We start from the raw sequence: 19,477 nt of genomic DNA, 5'->3' as shown, positions 1-19,477 counted from the left end.
GTGACACTTAGATAACGGAGTCAGAGGTCGAGGAAAGAGAAAAACAAAGAAACGCCGAGCTCAGCATGTTCTCTTGTCAGTCGACAGCTAGAACGTCTCCGCGCGCGTCCGCGCTGTCCTCCTCAGCGTCCTCTGCAGGGTCGGAGGTCACTTGGCCGTCCCGACGGGCGTGCGTGCGTGTGCGCGCGCGTGTGTGTGTGTGTGTGTGTGTGGCTCGTGTTTCCCGGATAACTTTACAGCTCGGTGTGAAATAAAGATTTCCGGAATAGAAAGCTGCGGTTTTTGCATTGGATTCCTGCGCTGAGGCGACGAGCTCCCCCCTCCCTCCCCAAAGAAAGGAAGCGAGCGGTGATTCAGCGGCGAGCTGCCTCCAAACTGTCGGCTCCCATAACGCTCCAGTCCGCGCGTTTCGCCCGCGCCGTCCCGGGGGCCTTCGGGCCGGCGGTAATGAAAGAGGCTGGTGGAGAGCGGGCTGTCAGGTTTGCTTAGTGAGCTGTGACGTTTGGGCTAATGTGCTGCTTGATAGTGCCCCCCCCTCCCTCGCTACCTTTTCCTCCAGGAGGAAATCGGCTCTGGGACACATGCTGTTCATGTGGTCCCCGTGCACTCAATCCCGATTCCCTCCATCTGGGCCTCGCTAATGGCCGCGCTGTTAACGCCTCCCCCCCCCCCCCTCCCCGACTCGTCTCTTCTCCCCAGGTGCAACAACGAGAACGAGTGGCACCAGATTCAGGAGAACATCATCCGCAAGTCCAACACCAAGTACTCCGCTCCCAGCACCAACTACGGTAAACCGCTCCGCCTTTTTGCAGGTTTGAGTTTAACGAGTTCCATCCATGTTTATTTCTTATTTCTTTGCAGATTGTGAGATTCTTATTCCGTTACACACTCCCACGCTGTCAACTGTTAATCGTTGCCAGCACGGTCGGTTCTAATAAAACTGGATATTGTTTTAGTGTTTATTGATGAGTACATTAAAAAACAATCAAAACAAAATAAACGAATTGTAGCTGCTCAGAAAAAGAAGTTCACACGATACCATGAGAAGATAAAGTTGCATTAATTATAACTGTCCCACTAAAGTAGTTCACACGTGTAAAGGGACAGTTCGCCATTAGCAAGGACAAAATATCCGTAGCGCTCTCGTGCTGAATAGGAATCGAAAGAAAGCTGCAAGAAATACCCCTCCCTCTAAAACGCTTAATTAAACCGTTTGTGTTTGTAGTCCAAACAAGAAGCGTGAGCACTTTTTATGTGCCGAGGAAACGGGAATCGTCCTCCGGTGAGCTGATCGACTTCTGGCTGCAGCTCCGTTCCAAAAGCACCGATTACAGAGAAGCATCGATATTGTCACCGGAGAGAAAAGGCTGCGCAGTGTTTACTCAATGCAGAGTCGGGTCTGTGCAAAGTACCGTAATGACGTTCTTCAGCCAAATATTCACATTGGGCTTTTTAGTTTTGCATAAAAATTGTCAGATGATGAAGCAACGTTTATCAAAAGTGCGTCTCTGTTGATAATTACAATCCCCACGAACATCTACCAGTAGTTTATAAAAATGATTTCCCAGTATGCCCCCCACCCACCCAGGCGCTGTGTGTGATAATAATCACCTCGGCTCCTGTGAAAAAGTAGAGCAGGTGACTTTGTTTTTGTCTCCTGTGGAGTTTTTCAAAATGGCTCCGCGGAGAAATCCACCAATGCTTCTTCTTTTCTTATGAGCAGCTCGCTGTTTCATTTGTGACTCATTCCTGCAAAACAATCTGTCGCCACATTTGTGTGGTGGCTTTGATTTCATCTCGCTCCTTTGCGTAGCTCCCCGACACCATTTCTTCTCCCTCCCTCCCTCCCTCCCTCCCTCCCTTCTCCTCTGATCACGTCTCACTCTGGTCTGTCTCGTCCTCCCACACCTTCTGACTAATGTCCTCTTTAATGCCCCTCCGTCCCTCCCGTCTGTCTTCCTCATCCATCCTTCACTGTCTTAACTTAAACTCCTCTTAAACTACCCCCCCCCCCCCTCTCCAACCCCCCGCCCCCCTCCTCCGTTCCTGCCCCCAGGCCTCATCATCTCCCTGCAGCTGCTGCGAGGTGAGCTGGAGCAGATCAGGAGGGAGAACCAGGCCGTGTTCAACAGGGCTCTGGCTCTCACGCGCAAACTGGGCTTCCCAGATGTCATCCTGCCAGGTGAGGAGAGAGCAGGTGATGAGGGAGGGGGGGGGGGGGGGGTTGCGGGGGGGCCGGATGACAACGATATACATGTGTAGTTACTGTTCAGTTAAAACATTAAGCTGACGGGATTCCACCTTTTCACAAAGTGGCCTCGTGTCTCTTGTCAGGTGACGATAAGTCATCTAAACTTCTTCTAAACTGCTTCATTTAAACGACTCTGCGAGGCTCAAAGAGGTCAAAGAGGTCAAAATAATTACCCGAAACAACAGGCGATGAGCAAAGTGTCACTCACACATCCCGTACTTTTACGTTCACAGAATATTCCACTTTTTAGCCCTTATTCCTGGAAGAAAACGATCCCATTAAGCAATTTATCGTGGCCAATGAAAAAGAATATTATTATATATATTATTATTGATCGATATTAACAGGATCGATTTTGTTGCTGGTTCTGCTTCCACCGCTGGATTCAGGTCAGGCGCCGAGCAACTTATGAGGAGCACAGGTCTTCAAAGATAACTCAAAGAAAAGCAGAGGCGTGTGTTTATTTTGGTACATTTCATCAGATAACATCGTGCATCCTCCCGTCTCTCCGTTCCTCTCCTCTCCAGTTGGCCTGAAATACCTCCCGACATCACCTCTGGTGACTCATCTGTCCCCAAGGAAATGACTCGGATATAAATAACCATGATCTGATTTTATAAATAACTGCAATGTCTTCCTCCATTGTTGCCACCGATATCCATCGCATTGATCGCTGACCTGACAGAAGGTGGCGCGGCAGCTCCGGCGCTCCGGGGTCCGCTGCCCTGTCGTCGGGAACGGCGACGCGTGCCGCACGTCTCGGCCTTAATTTATGTTGACCGCTCGCAGTTGATCGGCGAGGCGTCGGGCTGAGCGCTACCTTACAGCTCATCCACGTCTGTCGCCGTGCTGCTGTCTCCAGCCGCGGCCTCTAGAGGGCGCCGGATCGGCACGCGATCGTCAGCGTTGCTAACTGTGATACCGTCGCTCCAGCCTTCAATCCCAGTGGCATTCATTATCGAATGCATGCCACTGCGTTCAATAACGCATGTTCAATTCCGTGCGTGAATTGCGTGTATTATACATTGTTCGTTCTGTACACATGGCATCCATTGTAGTCTGTCCATCCAGTGGGATCCTCCTCTGACGTTCTGCCTAAGGTTTCTTCCCTTCTTTTTCCCTCTTGGAAGGAGTGTTTCCTGTGCCGATGGAGGGTTTCGGGACAGAGGATGTTGTATGTGTACAGACTGTAGGGCCCTCATTTGTAATTTGCGATTTTGGGCTATACAAAATAAAATGAATTGAATTGAATTATGTAACCTGAATTTCGTCTTAGGCCCAAATTGAATTTTCTAATTTATTACAATAGTAATTTAGAGGCTGGACTCTATAAGTTTTGACTACTTTTTTTATTGAATTAATTTAATTTAATTTTGATTGTTGTTTAGTTTCCTTATTATTTGTAGGTGTTCAAAATGATTAATCCAAAAGAGAAGCAGATGGAATTCTCCACCAAGTAAATCTTCACTATTTGTTTTATGTTTTCTTTCCTTAATTTATACTTGGAGGCCTAGAGCACAAAAGCTAAACCTGGCGGATGGTGCAAATTTGTTGCAACTGGAAGAACACACTCACGCTTCGGAAACATCTTGTTCCCAACTTAAGTTCCTCCCGGCGACGTCACTCCAGGAGGGCCGACCCGTAGGCCGCGGGCGCCGCGCGTGTGCCCGCTGGCGTTTTAACCGAAGTCCCGTGTGATTTGTCTCAGGCGACACGCGCAACGACCTGTATCTGACCCTGGAGCGCGGCGAGTTCGAGAGGGGCGGCAAGAGCGTCCAGAAGAACATCGAAGTCACCCTCTTTGTGCTCTACGCCGACGGGGACACACTCAAAGTACGACACGCGACTCACGAGTCACGATCAATGTAACCCCCCCCCACCCTCCATTCACCCACTCGTCCTCACCGAAAACGCTCCTTTCTGTGTCTCTCTTTGCCCTCAGGACTGCATCAGTCTGGGCAGCGGGGAGCCCAGCAGCAGCGAGTATCGCTCCTTTGTCCTCTACCACAACAACGGCCCTCGCTGGAGCGAGATGGTCAAGCTGCCCATCCCCATCGATCGCTTCAGAGGCTCCCACCTGCGCTTCGAGTTCAGGCACTGCTCCAGTGAGTCCCCTCGGCGGGGTCGGGGGGTCACGCAGGCGGCGGGCGGTTTGGGCTGTGCGGGTACGCCGTGGTAGATGCATGACGGTCCTTTCCCCCCCCCCCCTCCTCCCCCTTTTTTCTTTTTTTTTTCTCAGCTAAAGACAAAGGAGAGAAGAAACTGTTTGGCTTTGCGTTCACTCCTCTGATGAGAGAAGACGGGACCACGCTGTCGGACGAGAGCCACGAGCTGTATGTGTACAAGGTGCCTGCAGGTTTCTGCCCTCCCACATTTTCTGCCTCCGAGTCCGAGGACGTGGGATTCAATTCACCGTCCGTCTTGTCGGCTCTGCTTCACCGAAACGCGTGAACAGTGTTTGTGTCTCTCACCCGTCCCCCCCCCCCCCCCCCCCACCAGTGCGATGAAAGCGCCACCTTCAGCAACCAGGGCCTGTACCTCAGCCTGCCTTGCTGCAAGGAGGACTTCAACAGCTGCCCCAACCTGCCGGCCAACCTGCCTTTCCAGAGGAGCCCCAAAGAAACCTTCTGGGTCTCCACCATACTCTGCTCCACCAAGCTCACACAAAATGGTTAATGGAGCATCCTACTCGCTGCTCTGCTTAATTGTTTCCACTCCCCCCCCCCCCCCCCCTGAGGCGGAATCTTCTGTTGTGAAATGAGACATTTTATATGAAGTGTGTTCTCTAGCAGCTCAATAACGAGTCAATACATGAATGGTCATTTTGAATCATCGCCCCGGCTCCACCCCGGCTGACCTGCCTCCGGTCTCCCTCTGTTCCCAGTGGACCTCCTGGCTCTGCTGAACTGGAAGGCTCACCCCGACCGGGTGTTGGACATCCTCGGTCGCTTGCGTCAGATCAGCGGAGAGGAGATTGTGAAGGTCGCTCTCATCACGTTGTTTATCCGTCGCTGTGTATTTACCTTCCGTGTGTGCGTGTTTAAGTGTGACTTTATGGATAACAGGTGAAACTACAGTGTTTGTCTTATATTTGTATTAATATTCACAGTTCATGTTTTCATTATTTCACTTTGCAAACCACCTTTGATGCCGTTAAGAATATAATATCACCTCAGAATTAAAAAAAATATCTTTTGTCATTATGTTTTGTGGGATGTTCAGCCCTCTTGTCTCTATTAAAGGCCTTGAATATGACGCTCGTGTCGTGTGCTGTTCCCCTTCTTCTCCCCACAGTTCCTGCGGGACGTCTTGGATACGCTCTTCTGTCTCTTGGACGACAACACTGATAAATATGGACCGCTGGTTTTCCAGTCACTGGTAGGAGAAGGAGAGCAGCTGCACGTACGTGTGGCGGTGAGGTGAACATCTACATGTGTGTTTGTGCTCCAGGTGTTCATCATCAACCTGCTCAGGGACAGCCGGTTCTACCACTTCCGACCCGTCATGGACTCCTACATCCAGAACCACTTTGCTGGAGCTCTGGCGTACAAGTGGGACAACAAAGCAAACGTCAACAATCTGAATTCAGACGCCCGCAAAGTCGCCCCGGGCTTTGACTCTCGTCCTTTCAAACTTGTCTCTCTGCAGGGAACTGATCCGATGTCTGAAGTGGTACATGGACCGCTCGGCCGAGGTCATCCGACAGGACCACATCCAGGAGGCCATGAGGGTAACGGTCACGCACACCTCCTCCCTTTAGCAGCAAACCGGGGGGACTCGCGGGGTTTATGTGGCGCCCACAACAAGAACCTTTTTCTTTGAAAAGCATTTTGTGCATCAGTGCCGTTTATTATCCGTGTTATTGGTATTATAATTATTATAGTTTGATTTGCTGTGGGAAATTACTGGGATTCTTTGGTGCTTAATCACCTTTTGTGAGGAAGTAATTATGACAAAAAAACAAAAAAAAACATCCTCATTGTGCAAATGTTATAATTGTCTTCTCTGATGAGACCACCTGAGGAACTTTTCCTTCTCATGCTTCCTGCTTACTCATCGTAATTCTTTACAAACGACTCGCTGAGCGAATGCGTCCCGCCTGCCCCCTCAGGCCCTGGAGTACCTGTTCAAGTTCATCGTGCAGTCCCGGATCCTCTACGCGAGGGCCACCTGCGGCATGGAGGAGGAGCAGTTCAGGGCCAGCGTCCAGGAGCTCTTCCAGTCCATCCGCTTCGTCCTCAGTCTGGACGGCCGCAGCTCGGAGAACCTGGTGTTCACGCAGGTCGGACACCGCCGCCTTTAACTTTGCTTTCCTCTCCTATCCATCCGTCTTTGTTTTCATTTTAAATTCACGGTCCACCGTTCATTTATTTCTCCGTTTGTTTTGCGCTCGTGATTGATTTGACTTTTTCTTCATTTCTACCACGTTTCATTCTGTGCATTTCTGTCCCTGTCTTGCTGCGGTCAGTTTAGGGGTGTGATCAGCTGCATGCCTCTCTGTGGTCATGCCTCTTGGGCTCTCGTCCGTCTCAGTAAGTCAGAGCGCCCCCCTGTGTTGGTTCCTCCACGCAGCAGATGTTTTGTGGGTAACTGATCTGCAGCCAGCGCTTTAGATGGAAACAGTTTTTGCTCTTTGGAGATCCCGGCGCTCTCGGAAGACGGGTTCACAGGTTTCATGTCGTTTTGGATCTGTGTCGTGTTTTAATGTCCCGCCCCTCCTCCTCCCCTCCCACAGGCAGCGCTGTTGAACAGTTTCCCCGATATATTTGATGAGCTGCTGCAGATGTTCACCGTTCAGGAGGTGGCCGAATACGTCCGGGGCACCCTGGGGAGCATGCCCAGCACCGTGGACATCGGCCAGTCCATGGACGTGGTCAAACTGCAGTCCATCGCTCGCACAGTCGAGAGCCGCCTCTTCTTCTTCCCCGGTGAGGCCGTCGCTGACCGAAAAAACCACGGCCGCCTTTAGTTACGGCTTCATCCTCACTCTTCCTCCCCCCCCCCATCCCCCCCCCCGTCTCCGCCCCTCAGAGTCTCGTAGTATTCTGCTGCCGGTGGTCCTGCATCACATCCACCTGCATCTGCGCCAGCAGAGGGAGCTGCTCATCTGTTCTGGGATCCTCACCAGCATCTTTTCCATAATCAAGACCAGCTCCATGGTAGTGTTCATTTAAAGACGTGCATCACAGAAGGAGACGCGATATACATAGATATAATTTCCTGTGCATCTCCGTGTGCATCTCCGTGTTTCCTCAGGAGTCCTCTGTTCAGGAGGAAGTGGAGATGATGGTGGAGAGCCTCCTGGATGTGCTGCTGCAGACTCTGCTGTCCATCATGAGCAAGACTCACTCGGTGGAGACGGCCAGGGGACAACGCTGTCCCCAGTGCACCGCCGAGATAACGGTGAGCTTCCTCTCTCGGCGCGCCTCCTTCCCGAGGCGTTTGAGCCGATTCACCGCTTCAAACGCCGCGCGCCTCTAACCGCCATCTTTCCCCCCCCTCGCGTAGGGCGAGTACGTCTCCTGCCTCCTCTCCCTGCTCCGCCAGATGACGGAGCTCCACTTCCACCATCTGCTCAACAACTTCCACAGCAAAGAGGAGCTGAAGGTGTGAAAGCCTCTTGAGTCACGGCGCGCCAACGCCGCGGCCCCCCTGCTCGCCACGCGCCTTAAAGCGCCGTTACGCCTTCTTGCTATGTTCCTCCACAGGAGTTCCTGCTGAAGATCTTCTGCGTGTTCCGCAACCTGATGAAACTGACCATCTTCCCTCGCGACTGGAGCGTCATGAGGCTTCTAACCAGTCAGTGAGTGTTTCGCGCTGTGCGTCCACGCTGGCGCTCTTTGCTAGATCGGACGCCTCAGCTCGTCCCGCTCTGAAGGGGAAGCTTGTGTTGCGGGTGTTTCGTGAGCTGACGCTGTAACGTTTGCCTTCTGCAGCATCATCGTGGTGACCACACAGTTCCTGTCCCCGGCGCTGCACAAGAACTTCTCAGAGGCCGATTTTGATTTCAAGGTGTGTGTGTGTGTGTGTGTGTGAACATCTGGGAATGTGACGCTTTTGCATCATTCACTTTCTGCGACTGGAGTTGTAACGCGGCATTCACTCTCGCCTGTGCTGTGCTGTGTGTGTGTCTCAGGTGTGGAACTCGTTCTTCAGCCTCACCGTGCTGTACATCAACCAGCCCAGTCTGCAGCTGGAGGCGCTCGGCCCGGCCAAGAGGAAGAAGGTCCTGGACAAGTAAGGAACAGCCGGATGTTCAGCCCGATGCGTTCTGCCATGCAGGTGTCTTAACTGACTCGCCACGCGTGGTCCTCTCTGTTCAGGCACGGAGACATGCGCGTGACCATGGCCTACGAGCTCTTCAGCATGTGGCAAAAATTAGGTGCGTCACACCACCCGAACTACACACACACACACACACACACACACACAACTTATATCAGGGTTGTTGTTTTTTTCTTTCCGGTGTCTGTGAATCGTCCAGGCGACAACAAGCCCCACTTCATCCCGGGGATGATGGGCCCCTTCCTCGGCGTCACCCTGGTGCCGCAGATCGAGGTCCGAAACATCATGATCCCCATTTTCCACGACATGATGGATTGGGAGCAGAGGAAAAACGGGAACTTCAAACAGGTCGCCGCCGCCGCGTCGTTGTGCTGCGAACGTCGGGTGCCGCCAGACGCAGTAGGAACGCGCTCACATCTTTTGGCAACGCGCGTGTGCTTGTGTGTGCAGGTGGAGGCGGAGCTTATGGATAAGCTCGACAGCATGGTGTCGGATGGGAAAGGCGACGATAATCACAGAGAGCTCTTCAGCCTCTTGTAAGCATCTAACCTGTGTGTGGTGTGCGGAGTGGCGTTGTGTGTCCCCCCCCCCCCCCGCCCCCCTCTAACGTTCCTCTCTCGTGTGCGTGTTGCTTGGCGGTCGCCCTGCAGGACGCAGCTCTTTGGTCCTTACCCGAGGTGAGCTGTGGCGACACCATTCGCATGTGCCGACCCGCTGCGCTCGTCCCCTTTAGTGACGGCGTGAATGTGTGTTTTCTGTGCAGCCTGCTGGAGAAGATCGAGCAGGAGACCTGGAGGGAGACGGGCATCTCCTTCGTCACGTCGGTCACCAGGCTCGTGGAGCGACTGCTGGATTACAGGTGTGATGAGATTTAGTTGCCCTTTTTTTAAAAATTCATTCAACAAGTTCATGCATATTACAAAACAAATAAAAGCATCTAGCTTATCTCCCCTCTATTGATAACACAAGGCTTTTATTTTGAAATATTTTCAGGACATTGACAGTGGAAGGTGCGGTTAATTGCATTTCCTTAAAATACTGACCTTTATTGTAGATTGTTATGATGGTTTACAGACAAGCATGTGTTTCTTAACTATTTTCAGTCTAAAATGAAAAAGATGAAATTTAAAATCAAAGGAAATTATCCATTCCGTCAAATCACAGAGCAACGAGAAAAAAATGTCTTTATTTTAGGGACTGCATGAAAGGAGACGAGATGGAGAACAAGAAGATTGGTGGTTCCGTCAACCTCATGGTGAGACGTGGGCGGCTGTGGTTTTACACTCCTTCATGAACAATTCCACACATAAAAGACGAGGATAACCCTCGATTTGTTTTTTTCCATAAAACCCCAGAACTTCTACAAATCTGAGGTCAACAAGGAGGACATGTACATCCGTTACATCCACAAGCTGTGCGACCTGCATCTCCAGGCAGAGGACTTCACAGGTAGCACACCTTCTGTTCCTGTGATCCTGTGACTCTAGAAGAAGTATTTACATGTATATATATGTGTATATATATAGTTTTTTTTACTGTTTATTTGACAGCTGCCACTCATGCCAAATAAGACAAAATCCACATCACAATTTCTGAGACATCTTTAAAAAAAACCCGGAGAAACTCTTTCAGTCGATCGATTCATCGACTCTCAGTTTAATATTTATTTAAATATTTACAAACAAATTTAAATATTTACAAAATGTATTTATTTATTATCACAGTTTTTACAGCAAAGACGGTCAAATATCTAAAGAACAATTTCAATGGACAGTAAGTAAGTAAATAGATACACAATGTTACCAACAATGAATTAACATGTCCTTGCTCCCTGAAACTATCAGTTTCTATCAATCCGTTCATTGATCTTTAACGGTCGATGTAATGACGTCAGTTCGGAGCAGGACGAAGCCAATAGCGGATTAATGAACTTAAACGGTTCAGCAGAGGAAAGGCCTTTACTCTGGTGACCTTTGACCTGTGCCCACACCCCCCCTCAGAGGCGGCGTTCACCCTGCTGCTGTACTGGGAGCTGCTGCAGTGGGAGGACCGGCCCCTGAGGGACTTCCTCCACTACCCGTGTCAGAGCGAGTGGCAGCGAAAGGAGAACCTGAGTCGTAAGATCCTGCACTACTTCAACAAGGGCAAGGCAAGTGCACCGAGACGGCTTCACCTCCCGCTTCCTGCCGTCTCCCGCTTCCTGCCGTCTCCCGCTTCCTGCCGTTTCCCACTTCCTGCCGTCTCCCACTTCCTGTTGTCTCCCACTTCCTGCTGTCTCCCACTTCCTGTTGTCTCCCGCTTCCTGCCGTCTCCCACTTCCTGCCGTCTCCCTCTTCCTGCTGTCTCCCATTTCCTGCTGTCTCCTACTTCTTGTTGTCTCCCACTTCCTGCTGTCTCCCGCTTCCTGCCGTCTCCCACTTCCTGCCGTCTCCCGCTTCCTGCTGTTTCCCACTTCCTGCCGTCTCCCACTTCCTGCTGTCTCCCACTTGCTGCTGTCTCCCACTTCCTGCCGTCTCCCGCTTCCTGCCGTCTCCCACTTCCTGCCGTCTCCCGCTTCCTGCCGTTTCCCACTTCCTGCCGTCTCCCACTTCCTGCTGTCTCCCACTTCAAAGTGTCTCCCACTTTGCTTTCTCAAAGTTTTAATTGTGTCTCGATATCAGAACTCATTTGTGTGCGTAATAAACTACGTTTGTGGTAGCGAAGTACGTCTCCATATACTACAGTATAAAAGTTTTTCATTTAAAAATGTTATTTAACTATGAGTTATGAGGTGTTATTCACTATTATAGAAAACTTGTCTTTAACTAGGATTAAAGAAAATTTTATGAATAATTCAAGTTGGCCTTTTTGTTGTGTTATTGGTAAATGCTTTTTTTTATCATTTAACATCATGTAGAAATCCTTCCTGTCAGAAAATGATGGAAAAACATTTTGTATACAGATTATTGATCATAAATATTCCTACTTTCAGCTCTGACCTTTACAATATTAAAACAGCCCCCCCCCCCGATGAAAGGCTCAGGTTGATTGCTAATTTCCTTCCCCTCGTCTCATGTCTCTCTGACCTCGCAGTGCTGGGAATACGGAATCTCTCTCTGCCGGGAGCTGGCTTTCCAGTACGAGACCTTGTACGACTATCAGAGCCTCAGCTGGATCCGGGTGAGTGGATCTCCCGCGCGGCGCCCGCGAACTTCGGGCCTCGGCTCGCTCCGTCATCGTGACTCTCTGCCGTGTTTCTCTGTCGCTCCGTGGCAGAAAATGGAGGCGGCGTATTACGACAACATCATCGAGCAGCAGAGGATCGAGCCGGAGTTCTTCAGGATGGGTTTCTACGGCAGGAAGTTTCCCTTCTTCCTCCGGGTCAGTCGTCCTCCTGATTTATGTCGTCCCGCGACTGCAACTGCTTACCTGAATCTGCAGCTTCTGGGCCTCACGGCTCTCCAACTGACCGGGACGCCAATGTTTTTGGTTAAATCTTTCCTTAAATAGAGGAAATAATGGGCGTGTATTCTGTATTAGGACTTTTCTATCCATTTCTTTTCTTGCGTTTCTACGTACGTGCGATGTTTCGGAATAAATTCGTCCGTGGTCTCTTTCTGCAGAACAAGGAGTTTGTCTGTCGCGGTTACGACTACGAACGACTCGAGGACTTCCAGCAGAGGATGCTGGGAGAATTTCCACAAGCCATCGCCATGCAGCATCCCAACCAACCCGACGACACCATCCTGCAGAGCGACGCTCAGTGTATCCCGCCGCCAGCCGTTTCTTTCCTGTTAATACCGTTGGTCGTAAATCCCCCAGTTTGAGAAAGTGACACATGTAGATGTTTGAAAGCTCCTCCGTCAGCGTTTCCTCCTCCCTCGGTCGCTTCCTTGACACTCGTCCCCGCAGACCTGCAGATCTACGCGGTGACGCCCGTGTCGGACATCTCGGACGTGCCTCAGCTGGAGCGAGTGCCCGAGAGGATCAAGAGCTTCTACCGCATAAACAACGTCAGCCGCTTCCACTACGACCGGCCCTTCCACAAGGGGCCCAAGGACCGCGAGAACGAGTTCAGGGTACGCTGATATATATATATATATATATGTAAGACGAGACTTTAACTCCTCCAAAGGGGCTTTAAGCGCAACAGACCGACGTAATGGGAGTAGAGCATCGGCAATCAATTTGGAATGACGATATTAAAGATTTCAAACAAAAAGAATTGATCCTCTGCGACGTCGGGTCATATGACCCCCGATCCTTCAAACACAGATACTATTACAACTAAAGTCCCAGTGATGTCACAACCTGTGAATTGTTTCCATGAGTATTCGTTACATCCTGATGAACTTACACATTACAGCTGAGATCTTCTTTATCATCATCATCCTCATCACAGAAATCCTTTTGAATTACAGGTTCAGTATTTTTGTCATCCGATGGATACGGTTCATTTATCAACATTTATATTGAATGATTGTATTGTTTATTGAATATTTCTGTATAGCGCCAACATTACTTTAGATGTTAGTGTTTAGCGAAGGTAAATTCAGTCTTCGAGAATTTAAAAGAATATATTTATACTTATTGATAAATTGATCGTTGGTTGGAGCCCGAATAATAAAGAGAACAGCAGCAACTCTTTATCCTCAGGAGCTGGAAGCACTGAACGGCTCCCTCTGACAGAAACCACATCAGGATGTTTGCACCTCACTGAGCTGACCTACATGTACACGCCACGCTGAGCCCCCCCCCCCCCCCCCCCCCCCCCCACACGCACACACGCGTGTCCTCCACCAGGCCTCCCTGACGTTGCCAGACGTGGTTCAGCCTCTGTTCTCTGCTCCACAGAGTCTGTGGATCGAGAGGACGACCCTGATCCTCTCCCGTCCTCTCCCCGGGATCTCCCGCTGGGCGGAGGTGGAGAGGAGGGAAGTGGTGAGGAAGTCTTCTTTTTGCTTCACCCACACGCACACGCACACACGTCCTTGGTCACATGGTGCGTGTGTTTGCCTGCAGATGGAGGTGAGCCCCCTGGAGAACGCCATCTACGTGGTGGAGAATAAGACCCAGGAGCTGCGGACTCTGATCAGCCAGTACCAACACCGGCAGCACCACGGCAACATCAACCCGCTCAGCATGTGCCTCAACGGCGTCATCGACGCCGCCGTCAACGGAGGCATCGCCAGATATCAGGAGGTTCGGGCCGCGTTTCGCGCACAACTGAGACGTTGAATGTGTCGCGCGTGTGAAACGGTGTCGTGAGCGTTTGGCTCCTCCCCCTCTTGCCACCACAGGCCTTCTTCGACAAGGACTACATCAGCAGCCACCCGGAAGACGCGGAGAGGATCACGCACCTGAAGGACCTGATGCAGGAGCAGGTCGGGCTCGGCTCGGACATTTTTTTATTTAGGCGGTTTCGCGTGAGCGTCCTCCTCAGTGCTCTTTTGCTCTGCCTTGTTTTTCCACCCGCGAGCAGGTGCACATTCTGGGGGTGGGGCTGGCCGTCCACGAGAAGCTGGTGCACCCGGAGATGCGTCCCCTGCACAAGAAGCTCGTGGACCAGTTCCACATGATGAGGACGGGCTTACATCACGTGAGTAGTGAGCGTGGCGGTGCTGCCGCTGCCGCTGGTGGCGCTGGTGGCAGCAGGGTGATTATTCAGAGCAGTACATGGTTGGGTCCCAGCAGGGCGTCTCCGGCGTGGAGCGATTCGCCGCCGCGGGCTGCCAAGGGGTCAACTCGCCGAGAGGCGTCCTCTCCTCCCACAGCCACATGAGCCCCGAGAGCGTCCGCCTCATCCACAGACACAGGTCAGACACACACAACACACACACACACACACCTCTAATCTTAACCCGGGATTCGAGATGAAAGGATCAGATCAGCTTTTCAAATTAAAAGTATTTTCTCAATTGATCGTCCATTTCATGGATGTTTGGGGTTATCCCAGCATGCATTTGGGCAAGATGTTGCCACACTGTTACAGCACAGGAAAGAATAAATAGACACAGAACGGGAGAGAAATGGCCTCGATATTACCTTATATATATATTAGAATCTAAAGCGGTGGAAGGCGATTTGAATGCAAATTGCTGTATGAATATATGTAACAGATAGAAATCTCTTCTCTAGAATGATGCACACACACACACACACACACACACACACACACACACACACACACACACACACGTTCATGAACACGTGCAGACAGATGATTCACAGTCTCTATCGTCCGCCCCGCAGCCCTCTGAGCCTTCAGGCTTCGATCCGTCACTCGTCGTCCTCCCTGTCCTCCCACACGTCGAGTGAGGCAGGAAACCTCGTCATAATGACCGACGGCCTGATGGGGGAGCACCCCGAGGACGCCTCACACATGCAGGTAGGACGGGCGGACGGGAGGTCCGTCGCCGCGTGTTTCCGAGAGGCCTTGTTTGCTGATTTAGTGCGGAGACGCGCGCGATGTTGTCCGATTAAAAAGCGCGTTTTTGGTTCTGCAGCCGAGCCCCTCCTCCTCCAGCCTGAGCTCCATCCGCTCCAACTCGTCCCAGATTATCAACTCGGCTCCGTCGAGTGCCAGAGGTGAGTGAGAAAACGCGCCAGCGGGCGGGCGGACGTGTGCGTGGAGCCCCCCGGCGTCCTCGTTTTCACTCTGTCCGTCTCCGTCCGTCCAGGCTCGCCGTCTCTGCCCGACAAGGCCAAGCACAACCGGGAGGTGATGATCCTGCTGCCGTCTCACCGCGAGAGGGTCAACAGCTCCATGTACTACAACACGGCGGAGAACGGACAGGTGGGCTGTGCAGGTGGGATTTGCCGCTAAACGAGAGCGCTTGCCGGCCTGTAATCACACGCTCTGCGTTACAGAACAACCACATGCAGCGTGCCTTACTCCAGCAAATCAGCCCCTGTAAGCCGTGTGCGGATCCCCACACGAACCCACCAGAGAAAGGTAACCGAACCCAAATTGTCTCCATCGTGGTTTTTTTTTTTGTTTTTTTTTTTGCAACCAAACGTGACACGAGAAGGCGGAGCTAAGTACGACAGAGACGTCGCTAGGCAACAAACAAATAACTTTTAATGAACTGCAAACACGCCGTTAAAGGGTTAATGTTGCAAGAGACCTGTCAATCACTGTGAAGCCCCGCCCTAAATGGAGCGTGTTGAAGAACACTTGAAACTAGACGTTGAGACTTTGACTCTTTTGCCCCCCCCTAGTGTTTCCTAACGCTGCCAGCAGCTGGAGTCTGGATGGAGAGAACAGGGAGCAAATGTCCTACATGCCGGCTTCTGCTGGAGGTGTGATCATGCCCCCCGTGCCCCCCAGGTCCTTCCCCACAGGTAGTGCCGGTTCTTTACGGGCTTCAGGGCCTCTTCAGGGTGCAGGCTGGGTTTGCGAGAGCTTTTTTTTCGATGCAATGCATGAATTGATGATTCATGCCGACTGTTCACTTCACAGGGCACTTCCTGATGCACTGCGATGCGTTCCACCACCAGAACAGCGACCCCCCCCCCAGCCTGCCCGTCCGCTCCCTTCGAAAGGTACCGCAACGAGACAAGCCTGCACACGTGTGCTCACAGAATATATACGACGGCTGTGTTGCAATACTGCCTCCTGCCTTCGTCTTTAATTTGCTCTCCTCTTCTTTTTCCTTCCTACTTTTCTACATTTGCACAAATAGATGAAGCAATGAGGATGAAATTGTGAACTTAGCTTCTGGGAAAAACAAAATTTGCAGTCTTTTCTTTTGTCACGGCAAAGCGGTTTTCACAGAAGCTCCTCCCCCCCCCCGGCGGGCGACTTCTAATCACGAAGCCGCCTTCAAGTGCCTCCGCGTTGCTCTTTTACTGACGCTTCTGACGGCACGTGAAGGCAGCGCGAGTAGAGGTGCGCCCGCTCACTCTCTGACTCTTTCTCTCGCCAGTCGCCGCTCCACCCGATCCCCGGCTCGCCCACCAGCCCCCAGTCGGCGCTGGGCGGCAGTAACTCCACCCTCTCCGGCAGCGCCAGCAGCGGCGTCTCCTCCCTGAGCGAGAGCAACTTCGGCGGCCAGTACCCGGACCCGGGCCCCATCCGCAACGACGCCCTGGAGCCCCTCCCCAGCCACCTGTGGTCGCCGCCCGACGACTACCTGGCCTCCCCCTACCTGCACATCCACTACGGGGGGCCGGACATCGAGGCGGCGGACCCCGTCCGCCCCTTCCACTACCGCAGCCCGGCCTCGCACCCGCACAGCCACCCGCACGCCCACGCCCACCCGGGGCTGGACGTCCACTCCCACGGGCCGCCGCAGCCGCCGCCGCACCAACAACAACACCACCACCACCACCACCACCCGGCCCCCGCCCACGGGCCCCACCACATCCCCTACCGCCGGCCCCAGCCGCCGGCCGTGCCGCCCAAGCCCTACCTGAGGGAGGGCTGCATCCCCGAGGAGGAGCTGCTGGCGCCGCAGCCCGTCCCGCTGCCCCGCAGGATCTTCCACTCGCCACACGGCCACCGGGACGACGCGGGGAAGCACCCCTGGGAGCAGTGCATCAGCGAGGAGCACGAGGAGGCCCAGTGAGGAGGAGGTGGAGGAGGAGGGTCCGGGGGGGGGTTGATTCAGTGCAGATGAAGGAAAAGACCAGAGGGATCCTCGATGAGGGGAAAAAAAGAAGCGCGTCGGGCCGACGTGACAGATTGAAATTGATTGTACACAAGTGGTACAACTCGTCTGTGAGCATGTTTTTGTTTTTCGTTCATCTGAGAATAATAAGACGACACGTTTTGTGAAACACGACGTGATCCGAGGTGCAGGAGGAGCTCTGGACCTCCTGCTCCCACCCCTCCGCTTCATATATACCAATCCTTATTTTGATAATAATAATAATACAGAATACATTATAGTGTTTTTAAAGGCTTATGTCCATTATGTTTTTCAAAACACTGTTAAGTGCTCCTTAATAGTGAAACACCTCGTCGGACCCTCGAGGGACGTGAAACGTCCCCCAAAGCCTCCGTGAATGTATTCGGATCCGATGTTGTATTTGTGTTGCGCAATCTGCAACGCTGTCTTCTTTTGGTGTAGGAGGGGAGGGGGGGGGGGGGGGGGGGGGGGCTGGTTTAGGGAGGGAGGGGGGAGTCTTTATTTTACTTTTTTTGATGTGGCTTAGGGTCAATGTGACAAAGACACCCGGAGACGATGGACCATGTTTCATCAACAGGAAAACTCTCCAACCACCATCCCGTCTCCACCTCTTGGTCCTTCTCTGTGTGCTGTCCTGAGCAGGGAGGGGCTCACCCCCCCCCCCCCCGCCCCCTCTGCCCCCCCCCCCCTCCCTGAGGAGGAGCCCACACTCGGACGGCGTTGGAATCGCCCACCTGCCTTAAAGTGCACTGGAATGCAGTTTTGGACCGTGAGAAGCTCATCTCGGTGACAGCCGTCCGCTCCTTTTCATTCCCTTCGCTCGACGCTCCTCGAAGAGACAAAACAAACAAAAAAAAGACACACAAACAAAAACACAATAGAAGATATCTAGCTCGTGGCGTTTTGTATGGTTTGGTCCCGCTTTAGTTTCAGGCCGTTGTTGGGTTCGTAGCGCTGACGTCTGCCGCTCTCCTCCCTCCTCGGAGCGCCGACCACGTGTTTCTGAGGGAGAGCGTTTACTGCGGCGCGGCGGCGGCGGGTCGGAAGGATATAGCTAATATTTTAACAATGACTCGTTTTCCTGGTTGTTTTCTGTTCTGCTGTTTTTGTTGTTTAGTTTGGGGGTTTGTTTTTTCTCTCCGCAGGTGGATTCTTTGTGTTACTGTACATCACGTTGTCAGCCGAGTGGACAACATCTATTTTTGTAATGTGCGATCATCGGTTGTGTGGACGTCTTTCGGAGGGTTCTGCTTTGCACGTCGTCACACGGGTGGATAACTGGCGATGGAGCCGTGCTCGGAATATACGTATAATAGAATTTCTCAATGTAAATTCTGTTATTGTACATACAGCAGTATTGTGAAATATTTTTGAGAATTATCGCAGACGCCCCCGAAAAAGTTTTATTGTCGTTTTGTGTATATACGTGTACTCCAGAGATCAGTGTAATTGATAAATATCTATAATCAGTGTTTGAAAAAGGACAAATCCATTAGACCGTGTCTCGACTTTGAGTCTTCTCATATAAATACTTTATACACTTTTCAATGTGCTTTCCTGTACATACGGTGTTAGCATGATCAAACTGTGTTTGGTTGTAAAAGTGGTTTTCCTACTCCCATAACTGCTGTGGTACGGAATTCATTAACGATGCCAAACATTAAAGACAATCTTTTATCAGCGCCAACGCGTCCTGTCGACCTCGTGCTGGGCTGGGATTGGTGGAGCGGCGTAGAGGACGCCGGCCTCGCGGCGACTCACGCTGCAGCCGAGTGGGGACCAATGCTGTGTGTGTGTGTGTGTGTGTGTTTTACTGAAAGAGGACGATTACTCATTTATAAGGATCTATTTGGGGTTGGTTTTCACAATTTAACGTACCAAAAGTATTTGGTTTCTAAATATAACAATATGCATGTTCAATTATAACTTCTTCATAAAATATATGAGTGTGTGTGTGTGTGTGTGTGTGTGTGTGTGAGCATGTTGAAACAGCCCCTTGGTCCAGGAAGCCTCGTCTCCCGCAGTGACCGCTGGTTCGAGTTCTCTGACATTCAAATACAGCATGTTTTGTTCCACCCTTTGATATTTGATCATCCAGCTGCAGTTTAAGTATATTTGTTCACAGAGAGTGAAGGAGACGGTGGCCTTTAGGTGACTCGCGGCCTGCAGTTGACGCGCAGCCTACAGGCCACGCACGGCCTACAGGTGACTCGTGGCCTGCAGGTGACTCGCGGCCTGCAGGTGGCGCAAGTGACCCACTTAGAAGTTCCTGCAGCCAGGACACAAAATCACAAGTTTGATATCGTTGCATTCAAGTCCTCATCAAAGC

General features: G+C 51.8%; 1 protein-coding gene across 3 annotated transcripts in view; it reads left to right on the top strand.

The window, feature by feature from the left end:
• The window catches only part of LOC120828905 (dedicator of cytokinesis protein 3-like), a 35,322-nt gene extending 16,492 nt beyond the window's left edge, over positions 1-18,830 (top strand). The window contains exons 13-54 of one of the 3 annotated variants that reach the window (XM_078082392.1): positions 700-788; positions 2,057-2,182; positions 3,960-4,084; positions 4,194-4,356; positions 4,491-4,597; positions 4,751-4,922; positions 5,136-5,233; positions 5,546-5,629; positions 5,702-5,802; positions 5,900-5,981; positions 6,363-6,533; positions 6,987-7,179; positions 7,283-7,410; positions 7,508-7,654; positions 7,760-7,858; positions 7,960-8,054; positions 8,188-8,263; positions 8,388-8,488; positions 8,575-8,633; positions 8,736-8,884; positions 8,987-9,072; positions 9,187-9,213; positions 9,300-9,395; positions 9,731-9,791; positions 9,892-9,985; positions 10,537-10,685; positions 11,609-11,695; positions 11,792-11,896; positions 12,139-12,280; positions 12,428-12,594; positions 13,370-13,456; positions 13,538-13,717; positions 13,816-13,899; positions 13,998-14,114; positions 14,210-14,331; positions 14,768-14,903; positions 15,022-15,103; positions 15,196-15,311; positions 15,386-15,470; positions 15,737-15,859; positions 15,978-16,060; positions 16,444-18,830. In XM_078082392.1, the coding sequence (XP_077938518.1) occupies positions 700-788; positions 2,057-2,182; positions 3,960-4,084; positions 4,194-4,356; positions 4,491-4,597; positions 4,751-4,922; positions 5,136-5,233; positions 5,546-5,629; positions 5,702-5,802; positions 5,900-5,981; positions 6,363-6,533; positions 6,987-7,179; positions 7,283-7,410; positions 7,508-7,654; positions 7,760-7,858; positions 7,960-8,054; positions 8,188-8,263; positions 8,388-8,488; positions 8,575-8,633; positions 8,736-8,884; positions 8,987-9,072; positions 9,187-9,213; positions 9,300-9,395; positions 9,731-9,791; positions 9,892-9,985; positions 10,537-10,685; positions 11,609-11,695; positions 11,792-11,896; positions 12,139-12,280; positions 12,428-12,594; positions 13,370-13,456; positions 13,538-13,717; positions 13,816-13,899; positions 13,998-14,114; positions 14,210-14,331; positions 14,768-14,903; positions 15,022-15,103; positions 15,196-15,311; positions 15,386-15,470; positions 15,737-15,859; positions 15,978-16,060; positions 16,444-17,085 (5,236 nt within the window). In that variant the 3' untranslated portion in view covers positions 17,086-18,830. Of the gene's footprint in view, positions 1-699; positions 789-2,056; positions 2,183-3,959; positions 4,085-4,193; positions 4,357-4,490; positions 4,598-4,750; positions 4,923-5,135; positions 5,234-5,545; positions 5,630-5,701; positions 5,803-5,899; positions 5,982-6,362; positions 6,534-6,986; positions 7,180-7,282; positions 7,411-7,507; positions 7,655-7,759; positions 7,859-7,959; positions 8,055-8,187; positions 8,264-8,387; positions 8,489-8,574; positions 8,634-8,735; positions 8,885-8,986; positions 9,073-9,186; positions 9,214-9,299; positions 9,396-9,730; positions 9,792-9,891; positions 9,986-10,536; positions 10,686-11,608; positions 11,696-11,791; positions 11,897-12,138; positions 12,281-12,427; positions 12,595-13,369; positions 13,457-13,537; positions 13,718-13,815; positions 13,900-13,997; positions 14,115-14,188; positions 14,332-14,767; positions 14,904-15,021; positions 15,104-15,195; positions 15,312-15,385; positions 15,471-15,736; positions 15,860-15,977; positions 16,061-16,443 lie in introns of all 3 variants that reach the window. The other 2 variants (XM_078082388.1, XM_078082385.1) reach the window with 2 other exon arrangements.
• Positions 18,831-19,477: the final 647 nt, after the last annotated feature.

The sequence above is a fragment of the Gasterosteus aculeatus genome, chromosome 2 (assembly GCF_964276395.1).
Source record: "Gasterosteus aculeatus chromosome 2, fGasAcu3.hap1.1, whole genome shotgun sequence".
In the NCBI taxonomy this organism is placed as follows: Eukaryota; Metazoa; Chordata; class Actinopteri; order Perciformes; family Gasterosteidae; genus Gasterosteus; species Gasterosteus aculeatus.
The sequence above is the reverse complement of the archived record's forward strand: the minus strand, read 5'-3'. Positions and strand labels throughout refer to the sequence as shown.